At 34.2% G+C, this 24421-nt stretch overlaps 1 protein-coding gene across 1 annotated transcript; it reads right to left on the bottom strand.

The window, feature by feature from the left end:
- Positions 1 to 52: 52 nt before the first annotated feature.
- Positions 53 to 22473, bottom strand: LOC120176638 (disease resistance protein RUN1-like). The gene is made up of 5 exons (XM_039183032.1): positions 22375 to 22473; positions 21703 to 22299; positions 20785 to 21436; positions 20111 to 20552; positions 53 to 248 (listed from the first exon to the last, which is right to left on the bottom strand). The coding sequence occupies exons 1-5, from the start codon at positions 22471 to 22473 to the stop codon at positions 53 to 55; spliced, it is 1986 nt and encodes a 661-aa protein (XP_039038963.1).
- Positions 22474 to 24421: the final 1948 nt, after the last annotated feature.

Genomic DNA, 24421 nt, shown 5'->3' with positions numbered 1-24421 from the left:
AGAACAGTATGTTGTTGAGTTCCCTTGCGACCCATGATGTCACAGAGTTCGGCTAAGCTGATTTGGAAGAAGCATAGTCGACAGACAAGACGACTATTGAGAGATTTGAGGCTGCTATTGCTTGGAAAAGTGCCTGTGAAAGCTGCTCCCCTTTCTCCAGTTTATCTTCATCAAAGAAGATGTTCATGCCGGTGTCTTTCAGAGCTTTGAGGAGATGGCTGGTGAAGTTAAGGCGCGTGTCTTCACCTCTGAAGCTCAAAAAAACTTGATACTTCAAATGACAAGAAGAAGAAGCCATAAAGAGGAAAGATAATGGATACTGCGATTAATAGACGGAGACTAGAGATAGCAAGAGAGGAAGAAACTGCTTTTGAGAAAGTAAAGGTCATCAAATGGACAAAATGATGATGCTAATAAATGAATCCATTTCCTTTAAGTTTAATGAATGAAATGGTGGATTCAAAGAAAAAGAAGCCATTTTGTGAATGGCAAATTGGACAAGAGAAAGCAATTGGAGTATCAAACGATAAATAAAGCTACATGTTTATACTTCTGTTTTTCCATCGATTCTTTTCTTTTCTTCCTTGAACTTTAACGTTGCTCTAGACACAAATGACTTTTCTAAAGTATAATGGCTAGATCTCGGTAAGGGTAGAAAAAAGGAGGTTTTTTGAGGGTCATCAAAGAGGAGTTGGCCACCTATGTACGGTGGCCGGCCGAGTTTTTGGGCCTTTGTAACAACCTGGGAAAAAATATTTATATTTAAGCAATTTGGTGAAATTTGAGGATTAAATTAAAAGTTTTCATTGTAAGCTGTTTTAGAAATTGAAGGAAATTCAGGGATCTAACCTTGAATTCTCCCATTTAATGTAACATTTTGTTAAATACGTGCAAATTGGTTTTCTGGTTTCACACCAGAACAATTGTACACATATCCTTTCCCCAATACCCCTACTTTTAAAGCCGATTTTGTCACCGTCTGACCATCATTCTTCGATCCAAAATCACCATCGTGTTCGTCTTCGATCGGTGAACAAAACCCCGTAAATTGATCGTAGCGAAACGTTGTCTAACGCTGTGAATTTCGATTCAAGTTTCAACGTTTTTAACATCACTGCCATGAAAATCGTCAATTCATCGTTGATCGTTGCTCCGTTTTCGACACCTCCCGCACCATCGTGTTCCTTGTGTCATTCTGAGTTCACCGGTTCCCTTCTTGTCTCCGTCGTCGCCGGTGCGTGAGGGAGGTGAGGAAGTTAAAGTTTCCGACATTTTGAAATCGAGCTCTCCGCCGTTCAAAATTTTGAATCGAGCTTGGTAAGTGTTTCAAAATCCCTTAAAATAATTTTAGGATTTTTTCCAGGAATTTTTGGAAGCCATACGAGACCGCACCCGCCCCCACGAGCTGCCCCTGCGCGTGGGGAAGGTTCGCAAATGGGGGAAAATTTTGACCCGATTGACTCGACCCGGTTTGACCGAACCGACCAGGTCCGACCCGACCCGTCCGACCTGACTGCCCGACCCGTTGACCGTTGACTTTGACCAAAAGTCAAAATTTTCAAAAAGTCATTTTTTATGTTTTTCGTCGTCCTGAGTCCGATTCTGAAGTATGTTTTATGAAATTCGAACCTGAAAGCCTCGAAATTGTCAGTTAAACCCGTTGACTTTGACCAAAAAGTCAAGTTTTTTGAAAAAGCCATATTTTATGTTTATCGACGTCCTGAGTCCGATTCTGAAGTCCTTTTATTCCCAATTCGAACTTGAAAGCCTCCAAATTATCAGTAAAACCCAACATGCATATGTATTTAAGAGTTTTAGCTTTGAATGATTAAAGTAAGACTTGTGACTGATAAATTATTATTGTTTGAAGGTACAAGAGACTCTCCTGATCGCTCGACAGCTCGACCCAGCTCCTCTAAATTCGTTAGACCGCGTGTGTAGTATTCACTCGTATGACCCGTAAATCTTATGATTTCATAAATTAATTATGTTACCACTAGTAATGTAGTGTTATTATGAATTAGGTTCGAATATTGTAGCAGAGCATGGCGAGGCCGGTACTCAATAGATCTACTATTTGAACCTATTATCGAGGTGTGTTCCCTATATATTACTTAATTGTTTTATTGTTTTAACATGTGGTACACTGAAATCTATGGTTACTATTTTATTGATGCACCGAATTAAGGATGATGGCTTATGGATTATGATGCTATCTGATTATTGGTTTCACTGGTACATAATTACAATGATTAAGGATTTATGGAAATCATGTCACTATATAATTGTATTATTGAGATACTGATTTATAAAGTGCAGTTCTGATCAAGCTGGTAAATTCTTATAGACCTAATGTGACTCTTAGGTAGGCTCTGCGGCCCTGAGATCATTTTCGGGTAGGCCTTGCGGCCCTAAAATTTTTCTTAGGTAGGCCCCGTGGCACCGAAAACTTTCTTGAGTAGGCTCTCAGGCCCTAAGATGTTCCTTTAGGTTGGGTCTTTATACAATGGGTTTTTTTAAACTACGAGTTTAAAAAAAACTAAACTACCTTATGATTTATGAGATTTTACTAAACTATTACTTGATTAGTGTACCTATCATGATTTTATTGTACTGTTGGGACACACTGAGCCTAGCTCACTTTTCAAAATGTTTTCCCCTTTTAGATACTTTTCGTTAGATACCAGGATCAAGCACTTGGAGGATCGACACATTTCGTATAGTACATCTAATTGTATTTTATATTGCAAGTTGACTTTATTATTGAAACATGGACCTTTATTTCGAAGTAACTGACTTTATAACGACTACTGCTTTTGCTTTTGCTATTTGGTTTATCGTGATTTAGATATTTCGATATGTTTTAAAATTAATTTGTCGCATTTAGTTTTATATTCAAGAGTTGGTTTTATCCTTATTTCTTTATACTTTTATATATCATTTGAAATATGATTTAAGTTAACGAATAACATTTTTAGAAAAATGTCTTTAAGAATCATGAATGTAATTTGCTAGATTTAGTCTAAACGCATAGGCTGGGTCTAGGGGTTACAACCTTGGTGAAGTTCGGCCGGTTCCTCGGTTTTGTGCTCATGGCTCGTTGGATGGATTACTATGATTTTTGAATTTTTAATAATATGTTTTAAAAATATCTGTATCTTTTCACTGGTTTTGTGGGAATACACTAGATAACCTATTATGATCTCCTGAACTCATTCATCCGAAATATTTCTCTAAACATGAAAGCTAACTGTATGTTACATGAAATATCAGTAGGATTTGCTCAACATAAAGACCTGTAGATGTCTGAACTGATAAGTAATATATGTTTATATGTATCTACACGTTCTTCAACATCATCTAGTAGTTCTGTATACTGAGCTTTCCAAAGCTCACTATGTACTCACCTTTTCAGGTTAAAAGAATCATACCAGTGCATCTATCGACATTAGTAAGAGTTCTTACGGAGTTGCTTGCAGAGTATGGTACATGTGATTAGGGGCATGTAATTGTATTTGTTTTTATATGAGTCTGAAAATCTATTTTATTTCTGCATACTGATAAATCATTTTATGAGTTACATGTTTTGAAAAAAGTTTTAAATTTTCTGAGATTTTTACGATGGGCCGCTCCAGTGGCTCTAATGTGACACTCCAGATCAGATCGGGTATATCATATCGGTCTGAGAGGGTTACATTTAGTGGTATCAGAGCCTAGGTTTGAGTCAAATATTTTCTAAATAGACGGCTGGTCGAATTTCAAAAAAGATGTCTGATCAGTACTTCCCCATAGACTACAATAGTACTTCTCTGAGCTGAAAACTCCAGGTTGAGTCCCTATCTGTAATGAGCAAGCCTAAGTTTCATCCGTTAAGACTATCGTTTATAAAGGAATACCAGTAATGTCTGTCTAAATTCTGTAAATTACCACACGAACCATGTGAGAGTTACTCATCTGAGAAATTCTGACCCGACTCCATAAATGAAATTGGGATATGTTACCGCTCTATTAGCCTATTCGTGACCCAGACTGAATTGATTCATCAAGAATATTTCCTTTCTAATTCTTTTATTGGAATTAGGAAGACTTCTGATAAGAATGTATGCTCAACTGCTTAAGGATTAGTGGAGGATCCGTATTTCTATAGAAGCTACTTGAAGATATGGAAGAATTGATGGAATTTTCATTTTTGTAATTCTGTGACATGAATTCGAGGACGAAATTCTTTTAAGGATGGGAGAATTGTCAACCCCAATTTAGGGGCTAAAATTAAGAAATTATAAAGTATTGATTTTAATTGGTATTTTGGGAGAAATTGAGGATTAAATTGTAAAATTTCAAAGTTGGCATACTATTTTAGGAAGTCCAGGAAATTCAGTGACTAAAACTCATGATTTTCCCATTTTCTTTAGTAGAGAATTATAAATCTCTCCCCCGTATGTTTCTGCAGAAAAGTTTCATTTTCCCTCTCCCCTATCAACGATTTTGAACTCCGATTTCTCCACCGTCTGGCCACCGTTCGACGAATCGAAACCACTATCGTATTCGTTGTCGACCGAAGAACAAAACCCCTCAAACCTCTTGTCGTGAATCATCGTCGTTTGTCGTAAATTTCAACCATAAGTATTGTAGGTTTTAACTCAATCTCAATTGGTTTTTCGTCGATTCACGTCGATCCAGCCACCCGTTTTCGACACCTCCCGCACCATCATGTTCCTTGCATCGTTCTGTGAGTCCACTGGTGTCCTCATTGTCTCCGTCGTCGCCGGTGCGTGGAGGGTGAGAAATTTAAAGTTTCTGATGTTTGGAATCGGCTCTCCACCGTTCAAAATTGTGAACCGAGCTTTGTAAGTGTCTCAAATGCCTTAAAATAATTTTTAGAAAATTTTTGGGAATTTTCGGACACCATAACACTGTTCACTCACCCTCACGCGCCGCCCCTGGGAGTGGGGAAGCTTCAAAAACTGTTGGGGCAGTTTGACCCAGTTTTGACCCGACCCGTTTGACACGATTTGACCCAACCCGTTGACCTGACCCGTTAACTGTTGATCGTTGACTTTGACCACTGACTTTGACCGAAAAGTTAAAACTTTTGAAAAATCCATTTTTGTTTTTCGACGTCCAATGTCCGATTCCGAAGTATGTTTTTCAAATTCGAACCCAGAAGCCTCGAAATTGTCAGTCAAACTTGTTGACTTTAACTTTGACCAAAAAGTCAAAATTTTTGAAAGTCATATTTTATGTTTTCTGGCGTCTTGAATTCGAATCTGAAGTCTGTTTCGTCAAATTCGAACCCGGTAAGTTGTGTTTAACTGATTAATCACCCGATTCGATCCGTTTTTCGTAATTAAGCTATGTTTTAATGAAATTTCAGTTGATATATATAAAGGAATTATTGGAAGTTGATTTCAAGATCGAGGGCATTCGAATAGAGTTTAAATGGTCGATCAATATGGCATGAAAATCGAGGTAATACATTACTACCTCTTTATACTTTATGAAACATGTTAATAATGGATAAATGCATGAATGTATATGATTGGTCTATTATGCCTGTTTGATTATGGATGGATCGAACTGAATATGGTTTAAGTAATAAATTAATTAAGACTCTATTGAATTACAAGTCCTGTGATTAAGTGATAAAGGAATCAATCCTGAGTAAGTAAATTATAATTATCTCATTAAAGGTACTTGGATGATAAATTAGAGATACTTCGATTAGGTAAAATTATAAAAATAGCCTTATGTTGTAATAAGGACAAGATTGACTCTGGAAGTTGGATAAGAAATTTTAAAGACATATTGATATGATGAAACTAATGATGTGTACAGAAAATAATGGTTTTTCTTATGAAATCTGGATAACCGATTTCTAAATCCAAAATGGCTTGTACAAGATACTAGAAGTTTTATTAAGGAATAATTTAAAATTTAGAGATTATCCGGGAAAGCGATTAACCCCAGAATCTCTAAATTATAATTATCCTTGTTAAGAGTTTTAATACTGAAATTGTCTGGTTAGGAAATTACAAAAATGCCCTTGAGAGGGTAAAATAGTCTGAGTTGACCATAAATGAGAAAGTACTTTGAGGATTCGTAGTTAACTCGATAAATTACATATTTCATTATTAAGATCATGTCTTTGTATAGAAAATTCCTGGTAACCTGTTGTAACATCTGAGAATGCACTTAACCTGAAAATCTCTGAGTTATGAATAATAATTTATCGAGGGTGAGATTTTTTCAGAATAGTTCGAAGGGACTTTCATAATAATACGTTTGATTTTAATAATAAGATTGAACGGAATAAATTATTGTAATACATTGGATCTGTAAAATGACCAAAATATCCCTAAAATGGAATTGACCAAGAATATCACCAAACTCAGGAATGATTGGATATCCTCGAGCTCTGAAATTAATGGAATAAAATTGAGCACTAGAATAACCAAAATACCCTTATGGCCTAGACTAAGTAGATGTTTTGGATTAATTAAGGAATCCAAGTAAATATGGTGTTGTACTACCCTTAAAAGTTATGGAAAACAACTTAAGTGAGCCGATCATCCTTAATGATATGTGAGTACCTAAACAGAATATATATTACTTGAATGCGTGTTCGTCTTCTCAGGTTTGGCTCGATGATAATTTTGGAAGTATTCAACTCAACTCAACTCTAGATCACATTCAGTACTAAGAATTTGATATTTGTTAACAAATCAACTAAGAATACCAAATTGAACTGAACGGAAGTATAATATGTATCAAAATTCAGAAACGTCCGAATTACTCTGGAAAACTCTGAATTAACTGGATAGACTTGACTACTAAGTGATCTAATAAGCTCAATGACTGAGGATTAAATAAGTGATTTGGATGAGTCTGGGAATGCTAATGAACTTACATGATGTACTGTCCTTTTGGGTCATGAACTACAAATCAATTACATCAGCATTTCATGATATTGTGGAAGCGTGGAAATGAAATAAAGACATTGGAAGATCTATTCAGCGATGATTCCAAAGATGATCTATGGACAAGAATTTGTGGTATTAAATAGTAAATACCCTGAAAGGACAATGAATTGACTAGTCGACAAGCATTAGTTCTGGGAACTATTCATCTAAGAGTTGTTCGATAATCCGATTAATCTCCATAGATTATAAAGTTCCTGATCTTCGTTCTTCCTTATCAGCTTAAATCACTGGTCATGTATGAAAATGCAAGTAACTCAGATGTAAATGATTCTGAATACCCTTCTGATTACGTAGAGCTTCTGAGAAATGTCCTAATAAGATGTTCTTGATAAATCATATTCTGAATAACTGGTTATTCTATCAGTTAGTGAACTCTTCCAATAATGATTCTAACTTCCTGCATTCTATCGGTAAACTGAAGATTCGTGTTTCTCCACCCGATAAGATTATCCAATATCTCTGAATAATACTGGAAACTCTAGTGTGTTCCCTACTCACATGAATATTTTATCTGATTTCCAATTTGAATTTTATTCTAACATCTGATCTGAAATATGTTCTGATTCCTGACCTGGATTCTGTTATGATATCTGATTTGAATTATGTTTTGTTTCTGATATCTCTGTTTACTGACGGAAAATATTTTATTTGGGGGGTATTATTGCAGGAAGTATATCTGCATGTTCATTGGCTTTGTGCTCAGGGTCTTACTGGCTGTGCAGTTGGGTGTATAGTTCAGGGGAACTTACACATTATTGGTTGTGCGGTTGGAGGGATTACTATGATTTTTGAACTTTTAATAATATGTTTTAAAAAGATATGTATCTTTTCGCTGGTTTTGTGGGAATACACTAGATAACCTATTCTGATCTCCTGAACTCAGTCATTCGAAATATTTCTCTGAACTGAAAGCTCACTGTATGTTACTACCTAAAATATCAGTAGGATTCCCGCTCAACATAAAGATCTGTAAATGTCTGAACTGATAAGGAAATATATGTTTATATGTATCTACACGTTCTTCAGCATCATCTGGTAGTTCTGTATTACTGAGCTTTCCAAAGCTCACTATGTTACTCACCTTTTCAGGTTAAAAGAATCGTACCAGTGCATCTATCGACATCAGTAAAGAAGTTCTTACGGAGTTGCTTGCAGAGTATGGTACATGTGATTAGGGGCATGTAATTGTATTTTGTTTTATATATGAGTCTGAAAATCTATTTTATTTCTGCATACTGATAAATCATTTTATGAGTTATATGTTTTGACAAAAGTTTTAAATTTTCCGACATTTTTACGATGGGTCGCTCCAGTGGCCCTAATGTGACACTCTATCGGATCGGGTATATCGTATCGGTCTGAGAGGGTTACAGGCGAGGATATAAGGAGAGATGGGGAGAGAAAGAAAGAGGGATGATATCTTAAGGGGCTAGGTTTTATTTTTTAACCCAAACATGGTATTTATAAGCTAAAATTGGGAAAAATCACATTTAAGCCCTCTTACCTTTGCCGTGTTTTAGTAAATGGCCACTAAAGCTTTGCGTTTAACCATGTTTTAGTCCCTGTAACATTGCCAAATTTTTACATTCCAGTCCACGAATCTCTACATTTTATTTATTTCATTTTTGGCACTCTAGTTTTATTACTTTCAATTTAGTCGCTGATCAGTCATATTTCATGTTTTTATTATTCTGATTTCGGCTCTTTATTTTTGTTTACTTTAATTTAGTCACTAACTTACTAACATTCTAACCTTTATTTTATTGTTCGAGCTAACATACTAACTTTTATTTATTTGATCTTACTAACATATTAATTTTTTTTATTGTTATTACTAACTTACTAACATTTTATTTTATTGCACAAACTAACCCTAACTTTCTAACATTTGAATATTCACGACCTTACGGTGACCCGCCCTGGAGACGATCCTCATTATTTATGGTCAGGGTTAAATGGTTAAAAACAATCCCTAACTTTTAAATTTATGCAATTTATTTATGTTTTTTATTTATTTATTTTTCCAGCACTTTAAATTCCAGTATTTTATTTTTCTGCCCTTTGATTTTGCTGCATTTTATTTCATTCCTTTTTAATTTCCATATTAAGCATATCAACTTACACTTCATTTTATTTTAGTCATTGATCTTGCTTGCGATATTTAATGCCTATACTTTTCACTATTTACGTTTCAACCTTATTTATTTATCCTCTTACTTAGCTAGTATTTTAATATTGGCTATTGGTTTAGAAATGCTAGTAGGCTACCGATGTGACTCGTATTTTAGATTCAAATCAAACTTAGTTATCTTTTTATCGTTACCTTTTTATACAGATCTATATTATTATTCTTTATATTTTTATAAATCGTCATTTTTATTGTATATATAGAAAAGATAAATTTTTGTTGTGAGGGAGATCTATGAAGACATCTCCCAACTACAAGGGAAAGTGTTTTTCGAAGATTTTTCTCACAAAAGGTTTTTTATATTCAGTAGTCTTCTTTTTTTACATTTTTTATTTTATCTCGTTCTATTTTTATTTTGTTTTTTTCATTTTATTTTTTACCTTTGGTATAAAAATGTGAGTCAATATCTTTTTGTGAGGGGAATCTATGGAAAAGTTTCCTAACTATAAAGGAAGTGCATTCCCGAGGATTATTCCCACAAAAAGCTTTTTTATCTTAACATTTCTAAAAATTTAATAAATATTATACTCTTTTAAACTATATCATCCATAAAATTAAATAAACGCTATTTTTTTGAGGGGAATCCATGAAAAAGTGTCCTAACTATAAAGGAAATGCATTTTCAAGGACTGTTCGTACAAAATGATGTAATTTATCTTACAAAAATAATTATAATTTTTGGGGTTAAATAATAGCTTTATTCTATAAAAAAATTTTGGGCTCTTTAATTTTTTTATCCATTGCATTTATCATTTGTCATCAATTTTTATTTCCTTATTTGCAAAAGCAACATTGTTTAGTTTTTTTTTTGAAAATTGAAATCTTTTAAATTAATTCGAATAAATAGAAGGATTGTAATTTAAATATATTTTCGAGTTTATAATTTCCTAATATTTAAACATCATATAATCGTTTAGGTACCAAACTTGGAGTTGTGGGAGTGCTCACCCATCCCCACACGTAATCGACTCCCGAACTCTTAAAAATTAATTTTTGGTAAAACGCATACCATTTTTTCGTCTTTTAATGATTTTTTTGAACTCAATAAAATGATATTTTAGGTAGGTGGTGACTCCAAAATCAAATTATTTCAAAATTATATTTCATCGCCTTTCCTGAATTAATTTTTAAGTCTAACGAATCCCCAAGTGAGATTTTATGACAGCTTGGCGACTCCGCTGGGGACTTAGAGAGTCAGGTCGTAAACGATTATATTATGTTTTTATTCTTGGGAATTAAAAACTTAAATTCTATTTAATTCATGATCATTTTGTTTATTTTGAGTTTCAACATATTTGTTTATTTGAGTTTCAACATATCATGCATTATTTATTTTTAACTAATTGATTTTTTATTTTAGTGTCTTCAAATTTGAACAGATTTTTGAAACTTGTGAAAGTGTTGTCTTTTGTCATGTTTTTAAAGGTTTGTGAGTTTCTCCTCACACACACTGCATTTACATACCATAGCTCACTTACGAGCTTTGTCCTTTTTAAGTTGAGGTGAAAGCTTAGCCTACGTGGATATTTGTTTCTCCATATGGGGTTTAGCTTGTATCTTTGTGTTCATATACCTTATGTCTACGTGAGATAAATTGTTCTCCACATAGACACAAGGGAAGTATCCTTTCGAATTGAACTCGATCCGCACGAGTCTGTAATGGGCCAGAATTGATAGTTTGGCAGCCTAAGGAGGCACCAACATGGACAATTCGAGTACATTTTTTTCTTAGAACCCAATATCGTATATAGTGAGCCCTAGTAACCCACCCAATAAAATTCATGTCGAAACTCTGTTCGTTGTTAGGTACCCGAATAAGTGTACACAAAGGAGAAGCGACACTATGCCTCTCTTCTTTACCGCATTATTTTACTTTCTGAATAAAGCATGTGAACTAGAAAAACATGTGGTTAGGTTTTATTTTTCGAACAAGCATGGGGCTGAAAGCATGTTTTTGGTAGAATTTAACCTAATAAGGGTTTAAGATTTTAATATTTTAAACTGAATTTATTGTTTTCATATTTATTTTTAATGATTATATACATATAATCATTAAAAAATAATTTAAAATTCACTTATAATATTATAAATAATATAAATAAAACTTTAATTTAAAAAATATTAAAATCTTCAATTAATTATAAATAATATATTGGATTTTAGCAATTTAAGTGTTATCATATTCTCAATTGGCCTAGATTTATGTCATCACTTGTCTATTTCTATCATTAACCATAATATGTAATATAAAAAAATATGTTTAATTGATTCCTAATATTAGATTTAGCCTATTGATTAAGGATTTGCTTCGTTACTAACTGATCTTAGGTTTAAATGCATTAAGTTATTTTAGTTTTTTTTCCTAAACTTGAACATTTAAAACATATGTATTATCTTGATAATAAGTATGAGAATTGGCTCAAAGATTAATTATAATGTAACACCCCAATTTAGGGGTAAAAAATTTAAGAAATTATTAAGTGGTGGATTTAATTGGTATTTTCAAAGAAACAGTGGATTAATTGTAAAATTTTAAAGTTGGTAGACTGTTTTAAGAAGTGCAGGAAGTTCAGTGACTAAACTCATTTTAGCCATTTTCCTTTATGAGAGAATTTATAACCCCTCCCCGTGCCAGAATTCATTTTTCCCAGTTTTTCTCTCCCGTTGACCCAACTTTTTAACTCTGATCTACTCGCCGTCCGACGTCTGATCGCAACCGAAACCACCATCGTGTTCGTTATCAACCGAGGAACAAAAACCCTCAAATATTTTATCGTGAATCGTCACCGTTCATCGTTAATTTCAGTCAGAAGTATCATCGGTAATAACTCAATTTCAGTTGGTTTTTCATCGATTCACGACGATCCGATGATCCGTTTACGACACCTCCCGCTCCATCGTGTTCCTTGCATCGTTCCGAGTCTGCCGGTTTCATCCTTGGCCTCCGTCAACGGCGGCGCGTGAGGAGGTGAATCGTCAAAGTTTCCGATTCGTTGAAATCGAGCACTCCATCTTTCAAAATTGTGAACCGACCTTTGTAAGTGCCTCGAAATCACTTAAAATTCTGAATAACTGATGATTTCGTTAGTTATTGAACTCTTCCTATAGTGATTCTAAATTTCGATATCTTATCTGGTGTGTTCCATAATCACCTGGATATTTTACCTGATTTCTGATTTGATTTCTATTATAATATCTGACCTGGATTCTGATCGGATACTTGACCTAGATTTTGATCGAATACTTGACCTAGATTTTTTATCTGATACTTGACCTGGATTTTGATCTGATACTTGATCTGGATTATGTTTTGATTTTTGATATATCCGTTACGGATGGAACAGTTTTATTTGGGGAGTAATTGCAGGAAGTATACCTGGAGGCTCCTCAGCTGTGTGCTCAGGGCCTTACTTACCGGTTCCTCGGCTGTGTGCTCAGGGACTTACTAGACTTGATGGTGGGTATATAGTTCTGGGGAACCTACACATTTTGGACTTGACGGATGGGGGTATATATATATATATTTTAAAAGATCTGAAAACTTACATGATTTTTGGGAACACACTAGATAGTCTATTCTGATCTCCTGAACCTAAACATCCCAAATATTTTCCATCAGAACTGAATACTATCTTGTAATACTTGAAATATCAATGGGACCTCATCTCGTCCAAAGAAATCTGTAAATATATGAACCAATAAGGAAAAATACATTTATCTGTATTTGCACGTTCTTCAGCATCATCTGGTAGTTCTGTATTACTGAGCTTTCCAAAGCTCACTCTGTTACTCACCTTTTCAGGTTAAAAGAATCGTACCAGTGCGGTTATCGACTTCAGTAAAGGAATCACTCCGGCGTCGGCTGCAGAGTATGGTACTTGTGATTAGGGGTTGTAATTGTATTTTGTTTTAATATTTGAATCTGAAATCTGTTTTATTTCTGCATACTGATAAATCATTTTATAAGTTACATGTTTTAATAAAAGTTTTAAATTTTTAGCCATTTTTACAGTGGGTCTCTTCGTGGCCCTAATGTGACACTTCAGATCGGATCGGGTTATCTGCATCGGTCTGAGGGGTTACATTAGTGGTATCAGAGCTATGGTTTGAGTTAAAATTTTTCAAGATAGACCGACCGGTCGAATGTCAAAATATTTCTGATCAGTACATGCCCCTAGACTGCAATCGTACCTCTCTGAGCCGGAACTCCAGGGATGAGTCTTTATCTGTAACGAGTAAAACGAAGTTTCTATCCGTTAAGGCTATACTTGTACAAAAAAAATATCAGTAACATTTGTTTAAACGTTATAAAGTACCTCACGAGCCATGTGAGAGTTATTCATTTGAGAAATTCTGACTCGACCCCTGAAATGAAATTGGGATACGCTACTGCTTTATGAGCTTATTCTCGTAACTAAGGCTGAATTGATTACTCAAAAAAAATTTCGTTGAATTCTTTATTGAAATGAGGGAGAGTTTTGATAAGAATGTATGCTCAACTGGTTAAGGATTAGTGGAGGATCCATATTTATATAAAGTTACGTGAAGATATGGAAGAATTAATGGAATTTTCATTTCAACAATTTTGTGACATGAATGAATTTCGAGGACGAAATTCTTTTAAGGAGGGGAGAATTGTAACACCACAATTTAGGGGCAAAAATTTAAGAAATTATAAAGTGGTGGATTTAATTGGTATTTTTGAAAGAACGGTGGACTAAATTGTAAAATTTTAAAGTTGACATACTATTTTAAGAAGTACAGAAAGTTCAGTGAGTAAACTTATAATTTAGCCATTTTCCTTTATGAGAGAATTTATAACCCCTCCCTGTGCAGCAGAATTCATTTTTCCCATTTTTTCTCTCCCGTTGACCCAACTTTTAACTCTGATCTACTCGCCGTCCGACGTCTGATCGACTAACCGAAACCACCATCGTGTTCGTTGTCAATCGAGGAACAAAAACCCTCAAACCTTTTATCATAAATCATCGTCGTTCGTCGTTAATTTCAGTCGGAAGTATCGTCGGTAATAACTCAATTTCGGTTGGTTTTTCATCGATTCACGACAATCTGATGATTTGTTTACGACACCTCCCGCACCATCGTGTTCTTTGCATCGTTCCGAGTCTGCCGGTGTCATCCTTGGTCTCCGTCGACGGCGGCGCGTGAGGAGGTGAATCGTCAAAGTTTCTGATTCGTTGAAATCGAGCACTCAACCGTTTAAAATTGTGAACCGAGCTTTGTAAGTGCCTCGAAATCTCTTAAAATAATTTTTAGGAATTTTTATGTGATTTATAGGCTGTCGAAAGAGGTCCCACACACCCCCATACGCCACCACTGCGCGTGGGGAAGGGAAAAATGACCCGTTTTGACCGGTTTTGAACTGGTTTGACCGGTTCCAACCCGACCCGACCCGTTGACCACAGTTGACCAAAACTTTGATCGGGCATTAAACGACCTTTGACTTCGACCGAGTATACCTATCCTGACATTTTTTGATGTTCCAAATACGATTCCACAGTCCGTTTTTCAAAATTCGGCCCAAGGCCTCGAAATTGCCAGTCAAACCCGTTGACTTTGATTTTGACCGAAAATTCCAAATTTTTGAAAGTCATATTTTATGTTTCGATGTCCTGAATCTGAATCCAAAGTCCGTTTCACCAAATTCGAACCCAATAAGCTATTTTTAACTGATTTATCATCCAATTCAATCTGTTTTTCAGAATTAAGCTTCGTTTTATGTAATTTCTGTTGATATGGATCCGAGGAAATATTGGAAGATGATTTCAAGATCAAGGGCGTTCAAATGGAATTTAATGGTCGATCATATTGCATGGAAATCGAGGTAATACTTTACTAACTCTTTATTCTTTATGGTATATGTGAATATTGGAAAATGTATGAATAAGATAATGTTGGTCTCATTTGTGTAGTTAATGAATTCTTACACTCGATCTGAACACAGTAGAAATTTGGCAACTGATTATGGTTCAGATGATTAATATAGGAGATTGAGAGATTACTAGAATTAAATTACAAGTTTATGATTAGTAATAAAGAAATCAGCCATGGATTTGTATCTTATATTTTATATTATTAAAGGTTAAATGTTAAAGGTACTTGGATGGGAAATTATGATAATACTCTGGTAGGGTAAAATTACGAAAATACCCTTAAGTTGTAAGATGTCAAGAATTGTCCCTGGAAGTTTATTAATAACTCTGAAAGGATATATTGATATGATAAAACTACAGATGTGCTTAAGAAATGCTAGATTTTGCTTAGGAAATATGGATAACCGGTTTTTAACCCCTAGAGGGTTTGTGCAAGATATTAGAAGTCTATTAAGGGATCATTTCAAGATAAGAGAATATTTGAGAAATCAATTAATAATAGGATCTCTAAATTATAATTATTTTTGTTAAGAGGTAATACCGAAATTATCTGGTTAAGAAATAACGAAAATGCCCTTGAGAGATAAAATAGTTTGAGTTGACCCTGAATGAGAAAGTACTTTGAGGATCTGTACTTAACTCGATTAAGTACAAATTTAATTATTAAGATCTGTCTTTGTACAGAAAAATTCATGATATTCCGTTTGTAAAATCTAAGAAGGTACTTGACCTGAAAATATTCGAGTAATGAGTAAATACCTAAAGAAAAATTTATTGGAGTATTCTGCTTTTAGAATTGTTCGAAATGACTTAAATAAATGATACGATTGAATTTAATAGTAAGATCGGACGGAAGAAAAGGATTAAAATACACTGAATCTGTAAAATGACCAAAATACCCCTGTGATAAAAATTACCCAAGAATACCACCAAGCTCATGAATAATTGGATATCCTCGAGCTTTGAAATTAATGGAATAAAACTGAACACCAAAATTACCAAAATACCCTTATGACCTAGACTTAGTAGATGTTGGATTAATTAAGGAATCCAAATAACATGGTGTGGTACTGATCTTAAAAGTTATGGATCACCTATTAAGCCGAGCAACCAATGCTAGTGTTTTATCAGTACCTGAACGACATAGATGTCACTTGAATGCATGTTTGTATTTTCAAGTTTGGCCCGATGATAGTTTTGGAAGTATTCAGCTCAGATCAACTCTAGATCACATTCAGTACTAAGAATTGGACATTTGTTCGACAAATCAACCACAAAGACCAAATTGAATGGAACGGAAGTACAACATATATCTGAAATTCAGTAACGTTTGAATTACTCTGGAAAATCCTGAAGTAACTGGAATAGACTTAAATGCTAAATGAACTAAGTAACCTCAAGGACTAAGGATTAAGTAAGTGATTTGGATGAGTCTGGAAATGTTAATGAACATACATGATGTAATGTTCTTATGGGTCTTGAACTACAATCAAGCACGTTAGCATTTCATGATATAGTAGAAGCGTGACATGAAATAAAGGCATTGGAAGATTTATTCAGCGATGATTCCGAAGATTATATATGGACTAGAATTTGTGGTATTAAAGTGTAAATACCCTGTAATGACAATGAATTGACTAGTCGATAAGCATTAATTCTGGGAGATATTCATCTGAAGTTGTTTGATAATGAAATCAATTGACATAGACTGTAAATGTCCTGAATCTTCATTTCTTCCTTATCAGCCCAAGTCATATTCTGAATAACTGATGATTTCGTTAGTTATTGAACTCTTCCTATAGTGATTCTAAATTTCTATATCTTATCGGTATACTGAAGATTCATGTTTCTCTACCTGCTAAGATTATCCAGTACCTTTGAATAATTTATGTAAACTCTGGTGTGTTCCCTAATCACCTAGATATTTTACCTGATTTTCGATTTGATTTCTATTATAATACCTGACTTAGATTCTGATCGGATACTTGACCTAGATTCTGATCGAATACTTGAGCTCGATTTTTTATCCGATACTTGACCTAGATTTTGATCTGATACTTGATCTGGATTATGTTTTGATATTTGATATATCCGTTTACAGATGGAACATGTTTTATTTGGGGAGTAATATTGGAGGAAGTATACTTGGAGGCTCCTCGGCTGTATGCTAAGGGCCTTGGACTTGACGGTGGGTGCATGGTTCTGGGGAACCTACACATTTTGGACTTGACGGATGGGGGTATATGTATATATATGTTTTAAAAAGATCTGAAAACTTACATGATTTTTGGGAACACACTAGATAGTCTATTCTGATCTCCTGAACCTAAACATCCCAAATATTTTCCATCAGAACTGAATACTATCTGTTAATACTTGAAATATCAATGAGACCTCAACTCAGCCAAAGAAATCTGTAAATATCTGAACCAATAAGGAAAAATACATTTATCTGTATTTGCACGTTCTTCAGTATCATCTGGTAGTTCTGTATTACTGAGCTTTCTGAAGCTCACTCTGTTACTCACCTTTTCAGGTTAAAAGAATCGTACAAGTGCGGTTATCGACTTCAGTAAAGGAATCCCTCCAGTGTCGACTGTAGAGTATGGTACTTGTGATTAGGGGGCATGTAATTGTATTTTGTTTTAATATTTGAATCTGAAAATCTGTTTTATTTCTTCATACTGATAAATCAGTTTATAAGTTACATGTTTTAATAAAAGTTTTAAATTTTCCACCATTTTTACAGTGGGTCTCTTCGGTGGCCATAATGTGACACTTCAGATCGGATCGGGTTATCCGTATCGGTCTGAGGGGTTACATTTAGTGTATCAGAGCTATGGTTTGAGTCAAAATTTTTCAAGATAGACCGGCCGGTCGAATGTCAAAATATTTCTGATCAGTACATGCTTCTAGACTGCAATCGTACCTCTCTGAGCCGGAACTCCAGGGTTGAGTCCCTATCTATAACGAGTAAACCGAAGTTTCTATCCGTTAAGGCTATACTTGTACACAAAAGAATATCAGTAACATTTGTTTAAATGTTATAAAGTACCTCACGAGCCATGTGAGAGTTATTCATTTGAGAAATTCTGACTCGACCCCAGAAATGAAATTGGGATATGCTACTGCATTATAAGCTTATTCTCGTAACCAAGACTGAATTGATTACTCAAGAAAATTTTCGTTCGAATTCTTTTATTGAAATGAGGGAGAGTTCTGATAAGAATTTATGCTCAACTGGTTAAGGATTAGTGGAGGACCCATATTTATATAAAAGTTACGTGAAGATATGGAAGAATTGATGAATTTTCATTTCTGCAATTTTGTGACATGAATGAATTTCGAGAACGAAATTCTTTTAAGGAGGAGAATTGTAACACCCCAATTTAGGGGCAAAAAATTTAAAAAATTATAAAGTGGTGGATTTAATTGGTATTTTGAAAGAAACGGTGGATTAAATTGTAAATTTTAAAGGTGACATACTGTTTTAAGAAGTGCAGGAAGTTCAGTGACTAAACTCATAATTTAGCCATTTTCCTTTATGAGAGAATTTATAACCCCTCCCCGTGCTGCAGAATAAAAGATCGGATCGCTTCGGTGGATTAGTGGGTCGCTTCGGTGGCGCTAATGTGACACTTCAGATCGGATCGGGTTATCTGCATCGGTCTGATGGGGTTACATATAAAATCTAGGGGATTCAATCTATAAATTTAATACATGACTAGAATAAAAGATTTTAAAGTTAATGCTCAAATTAAGGCTTTATACAAATTAAAAACAAAACCAAGATCAAATTGCATTAAATGAAAATCCAAGGAAACAAATCATACAAGTAGCGACCATAGTGGAACAAAACAAAGCAAGGTACATCGCTGTGAATATGTAACTTACAAGGACTCATACCCTAGTTATACCAATTTTGTTAGTTGCCACAAACACTTTCGTTAAGTGCTAATGGCAGGTGGCTATATCGAAACCATTTAAATATTTTAGTGGTCATATTGATGCAAATTTGAAAATAGTAGTCATTTCGCAACCCAACCCATAGTTATGTGGTCATTTATGTAGTTTACCCTTTCTTTATAAAATCTCTAGATCTAATTCTATGGAGAAAGGTTTTTATAAAGATAAGAGCATTGTCAAGTTTACTTGGTAAACTACGCTTATTTTTTTAATAATATTTTGCATTTAATTCTATGAAGAAAGGTTTTTATAAAGATAATATTATTGTCATGTTTACTAATAAATTACACTTCATTATTTTATAATATTTCTACATTTAATTACATGAAGAAGTATAAAAAAAAGAAAGGAAAAACAAACAACATTTCAAAGGTTAGGTGCACGATTCATTTTATTTCCACAAAATCAGCGTTAGTTTAATCATTTAATGTATGATCTAATAAAAAATGACTTGTAATATTTGAAGTCAAAGGATGACATTCATATGTAAAGTTCAAATCATATAAAATTAATTTGATTTAGGGTTCAAAGGTTGTCATATTATAAGAACAAAAGATTAAATATGAAAGAGTGTTTGAATTCATCCATAAACTGATCATCAAAGATACATCATATGTATTTTAAGGACTGACAGATCCACGTCTTGTTGTTCATCCTGAAATTTAAATTTTCTTCGATTAATTATCTATTATATCGGTCAATTTAATCTTGAAATTTTATTTGTGTCCATCAAGCACAATATTTTACGATGTTGTTAATATATATGTATTCTCATCTTTAAAATTATTTTTGGATCCATCCTTACTATAGATCACAACCTTAATAAATAAAATTTCACATTAGTCTTAATTTATAATTAGTCTTTTATCAATTACTTTGATAGTGATAACTTCTGCATTACTGGCATCAGAAGCAAATTAAATTCTTAAGGACCCTAATCAGAATCACAAAGTAAGAGTAGTTTTCAATTTGGAAATTTACCAATGCATTTGGATGGCAATATTGTGAAGTTGCATCTGCATACACAAACAATGATTAAAAGAAGTGAAAACTCCCTCCATCCCCTTGTTCACCTCCAATACCTAAATCTACTTCTTGTATCACAACTCATCACATCACTAAGGCTATAACTCTCTGCATCCACATAAAATACATGAACATACCACACCACCGGTGTATATTGTCTACCAAGTTGATCTTCGATGTAGAACTCAAATGATGCCTTCCCATAATCATTGTCTCTTATAATCATATCCTTATTAAACACAATGAACATATGACCTTCGTAGTCCCTGTCCCATCTCCAAGAAACGCGACTCTCTCTCATGAACTTTTCACCACTGGCAGCCGTTAGTTGGTATTTACATATAAATCCAACATCTGAGTCTTCAATCAGGGGAAGAGCGAAAAAGCATAAAGCAAATGCCAAGAATCTGCTCCCACTACACGCATTTGGGGCTATGTCTAAATTTAACCGAGGATCGATGCTTCGATGCTCAAACTCATTTGCAGGAACATCATATCCTGCGAAACAAGAAAAAAATTGGTTTCCAAAAGAACCCCTCCCTTGCGTCCTTGCCCATCTCTGTGCTAGGGATTGAATTTGAAGCACCGCGTTTCTCTCAATATTTTTAATTGAATCTTTATTCAGGTTTGAGCAATTAAGGAATGACATGGAAACCTTTTCATCACGAGGAGTATCATCACCATCATGGAAAGAAAAGAACGAATTGGAATTATGATCGGTGAAGGATACTTTCTCCAATGATGTGCAATAATTTGCATTCAAGCACCGCAGAAATCGTGGAAGCTCTGAGTGTTTTAAGCCTTTCGCACTCCTCAAGTTCCAAAACGTTAAGGGATTCCAACTTTGAAATATTGCTCGATACATTTTCCACCCTGGAGTGACTCAAACTCAACTTTCTAAGTCCGATAAGATGCTGAATCGAATCCGACACTTGTTCTATTTCAGTGTACCTTAAATCTAACTCAGAGAAATTATTTGGGAGATCAGGAAACTTCTTAAGATTATGACATTCCTCCAGCCCAAGCCCTTTAAGAGATGCCAAATGGTTGAGGCAAGGTAGTTCAACCAAACTTATACAGTAATTGCACTTAAGTGATTTAAGGTTGATGGCTCCGAATGGATTAGGAATCTTCCGTAAATTCTTGCAATAAGAAAGGTCAAGGCTTTCAAGAGATACCAACTGGTTGAGGGAAGGTAGTTCAACCAAACTTCCACACCCATTGCAGCAAAGGATTTGAAGGTTGATGGCTCCTGATAGATTAGGAATCTCCACTAGACTCTTGCAGTCAGAAAGGCCAAGCTTTTCAAGAGAAGCCAAATGGTTGAGGCAAGGTAGTTCAACCAAATTTGCACAGTTAATTGCTCCTAATAGGGATCTCCACTAGATTCTTGCAACCAGAAAGGTGAATTGACCTTAAATTAACAAGATCTTGTACATTGAAAATGTAAATAATTGCATTATCCTAAAACATTGGTCATTATATGTATAGTAAGTAAATAAATATTTTACTTTTTGAAATGATAGTTAAAATATTTGAAACAATTTGACAGATAACAACATATAACTAAATTAATTTATATATTGACATTATATCAAATATAAATTTCAATTAAAATAACACAAATATAGATACAACTAATGCTTACTTTATTATATTTGAGCACTTGGATCATGTCTTTAAGACTCCATAACCTACTGCGCTCTCCAGGATCTTTAGATTCTCGGCGAACAATGTCTTTTCCCATCTCTTCAAGCATATCATGCATACAAATCACCCCATTGGAATCCACTTCATTTAGACACTTATCTAGCAAATCGCTAATTCCACACATTGCACCCTTGTATTCTTTCTTGGATTCCCCTTTCAAGACGCATGCCAATGCCAAGAAATATATTCTGCTCTTGCTCATCCAACTCATCAAAATCTGTGAAATCTTTGGTTTTGCATAATCCTTGAGCTTGTCCACCTCGCTTTCCCACTCTTTTCTAGACTTTGTACATAGTTTAGAACCCAAAACTTTAAGAGCAAGTGGACTACCTTGGGCGTACCAAAAAAACATGTTCGATAGATCTTGGACATTAGAAGTGAGATTCAACAATTTAAATGCAAATGTAGAAAAGAGTTGAAGAGAATCATTCTCATTTAACTGCTTTACCTCATGTATTGTGTCAGCTTCTCCATTCTTAAGCACTTGTCTATCTCTGGATGTTACAATGATTTTAATTGCATCACCAAAAGATATCTTAGCTCATCAGAAAAAGATACAAAGATTAAAAGTGAAAATGTTTCAATCTTTAGATCCTCCATCCCCACCAACATATCTAAATCTTGTTTCTGTAGCAGAACCATCATGGGTTTCTTCAATATCAGCATCTTCTTGAGAATCAAAATTCTCGTTGGACTTATCACATATCATCGCATCACTAATGCTCTAACTCTCTGCATCCACAAAATACATAAACTCTCTAATTTTTTTCTGGAACGATTTCTGACTTTGAACTCAAATGATGCCTCCTCATAATCATTGTCTATTGTAATCATATACTGAATAAACAGGATGAACGCATGGTCACACCTGCCCCATACTGCAAGATCATCATTGTTGTAACTGCCGATCCCGTCCCATCTCTTATAAATGCGGCACTCACTCGTAAACTGATCATCATAGATACATCATATGTATTTTGGGGACAGTGAAAAGATCCACGTCTTATTATCCATCCTAAAATTTAAATTTTCTTCGATTAATTATCTATTATATCAGTCAATTCTATCTTGGAATTTTATTTTTGTTCATCATGCACAAATATTTTACGCTGTTGTTAATATATATGTATTCTCATCTTTAAAATTGTTTTTGGATCCGTCATACTATAGATCACAACCTTAATAAATAAAATTTCACGTTAGTCTTAATTTCTAATTAGTCTATTATCAATTACAAAGTACTTAATTATTTACGTATCTACACATATTTGGTGTATTCTTTACCACCATCCCTAAATGTGAACCATATTTTACGATTGATTTTAGACGGTGAAGTCCGGTGGGTTATATTTTCTTGAAGAGACTGAATTCATTTTAGTTTTTTCCGAATTGACACACATGTTGTACTTTTGTTCAAACAACAGAGGCAAAATCAATTGACGGAGTGAACAACTGTTGTACTAACAACAGCGACAAATGGAACGACATGATAGTCGACGCGAGCTCTGTTGTCATGGAGTCAAAATTTGAGATCGGAATGCAGTAATCATTAACAGCAGCTCTTCAATTCGCTAAACGAAAAGCTTTATTCCTTCAATTGATTTATTCACCTGATAATAACAAACAACATATAGCTAAATGAATTTATATTGACATTATATCAAGTATAAATTTCAATTAAAATCACACAAATATGTAAAAAAAGAAAAGAAAAATACATATAATTAACTCATACTTTATTATCTTTGAGCATTTGATTTATGTCAGAGAGACTCCATAATCTACTGCACTTTCTAGGATCTTTAGATTCTCGGCGAACAATGTCCTTCCCCATCTCCTCAAGCATATCATGCATAGAAATTTGTCCATCAAAACCCATATGAAGTAGGCACTTATCTAGCAAATTGCTAATCCCAATCCATATTAGTTTTACTACGATGAATTGGAATGTATTAAGTCTGTAATCATTCTTGATGCCATTGGAACATAATTCAAATCACTTTTCAAAAAAAAAAAACTCTAATTCCCCACACAAATCAAGCGATCTCGATGGTAAATGAATTCTTGTTATTCGTTGAGGTCTCAGGTTCAAACACCATAAATGTTGGTATGAGTTTATAATATCAAATGGTTGAGAGTTATATTTGAATAAATATTGCCTTGTAATAACCCAAATTAATAGAAAAAAAAAACTCTAATTCCCCTTTCTTATTGGAGTGAATTCCTTTTTTCCCCTTTCAATGTTAGCCCTCATCCTATTTTTTGGATCAATGTGACCCTCCAACTAAAAAAAAAACCCTCAATGTGGCCATTTGACCAAAGGTTCCATTAATTCATGTTGTTCATCACTCAACTATCTTCTCTCTTTTATTTTGGTCACTGAACTCTTAAATTTTTTAACTTAATCACTCAAATTTTTGAATTACTCCTATTTTAATCACCATGTTATTTTGAATTACTTTATCGTTCCATTGGTCTAAGCTCTGGTTTTCGAAGAGGGATAGCGGCCATAATAAAGTTTAATAGAGCTAATGTGAAGTGTAAGATGTTAGCATTCCTTTCTAATGTTTATGAAAATATACTGCAAATGGCGATCCCAAGAAAAAATATTGAATAAAATAAATTAAGAAGGTCCCTAAACTATAACTCTCATCTTG

This window comes from Hibiscus syriacus, unplaced genomic scaffold (genome assembly GCF_006381635.1).
Source record: "Hibiscus syriacus cultivar Baekdansim isolate YM2019G1 unplaced genomic scaffold, ASM638163v2 tig00112249_pilon, whole genome shotgun sequence".
In the NCBI taxonomy this organism is placed as follows: Eukaryota; Viridiplantae; Streptophyta; class Magnoliopsida; order Malvales; family Malvaceae; genus Hibiscus; species Hibiscus syriacus.
This window is presented reverse-complemented; position numbering and strand designations above follow the sequence as displayed.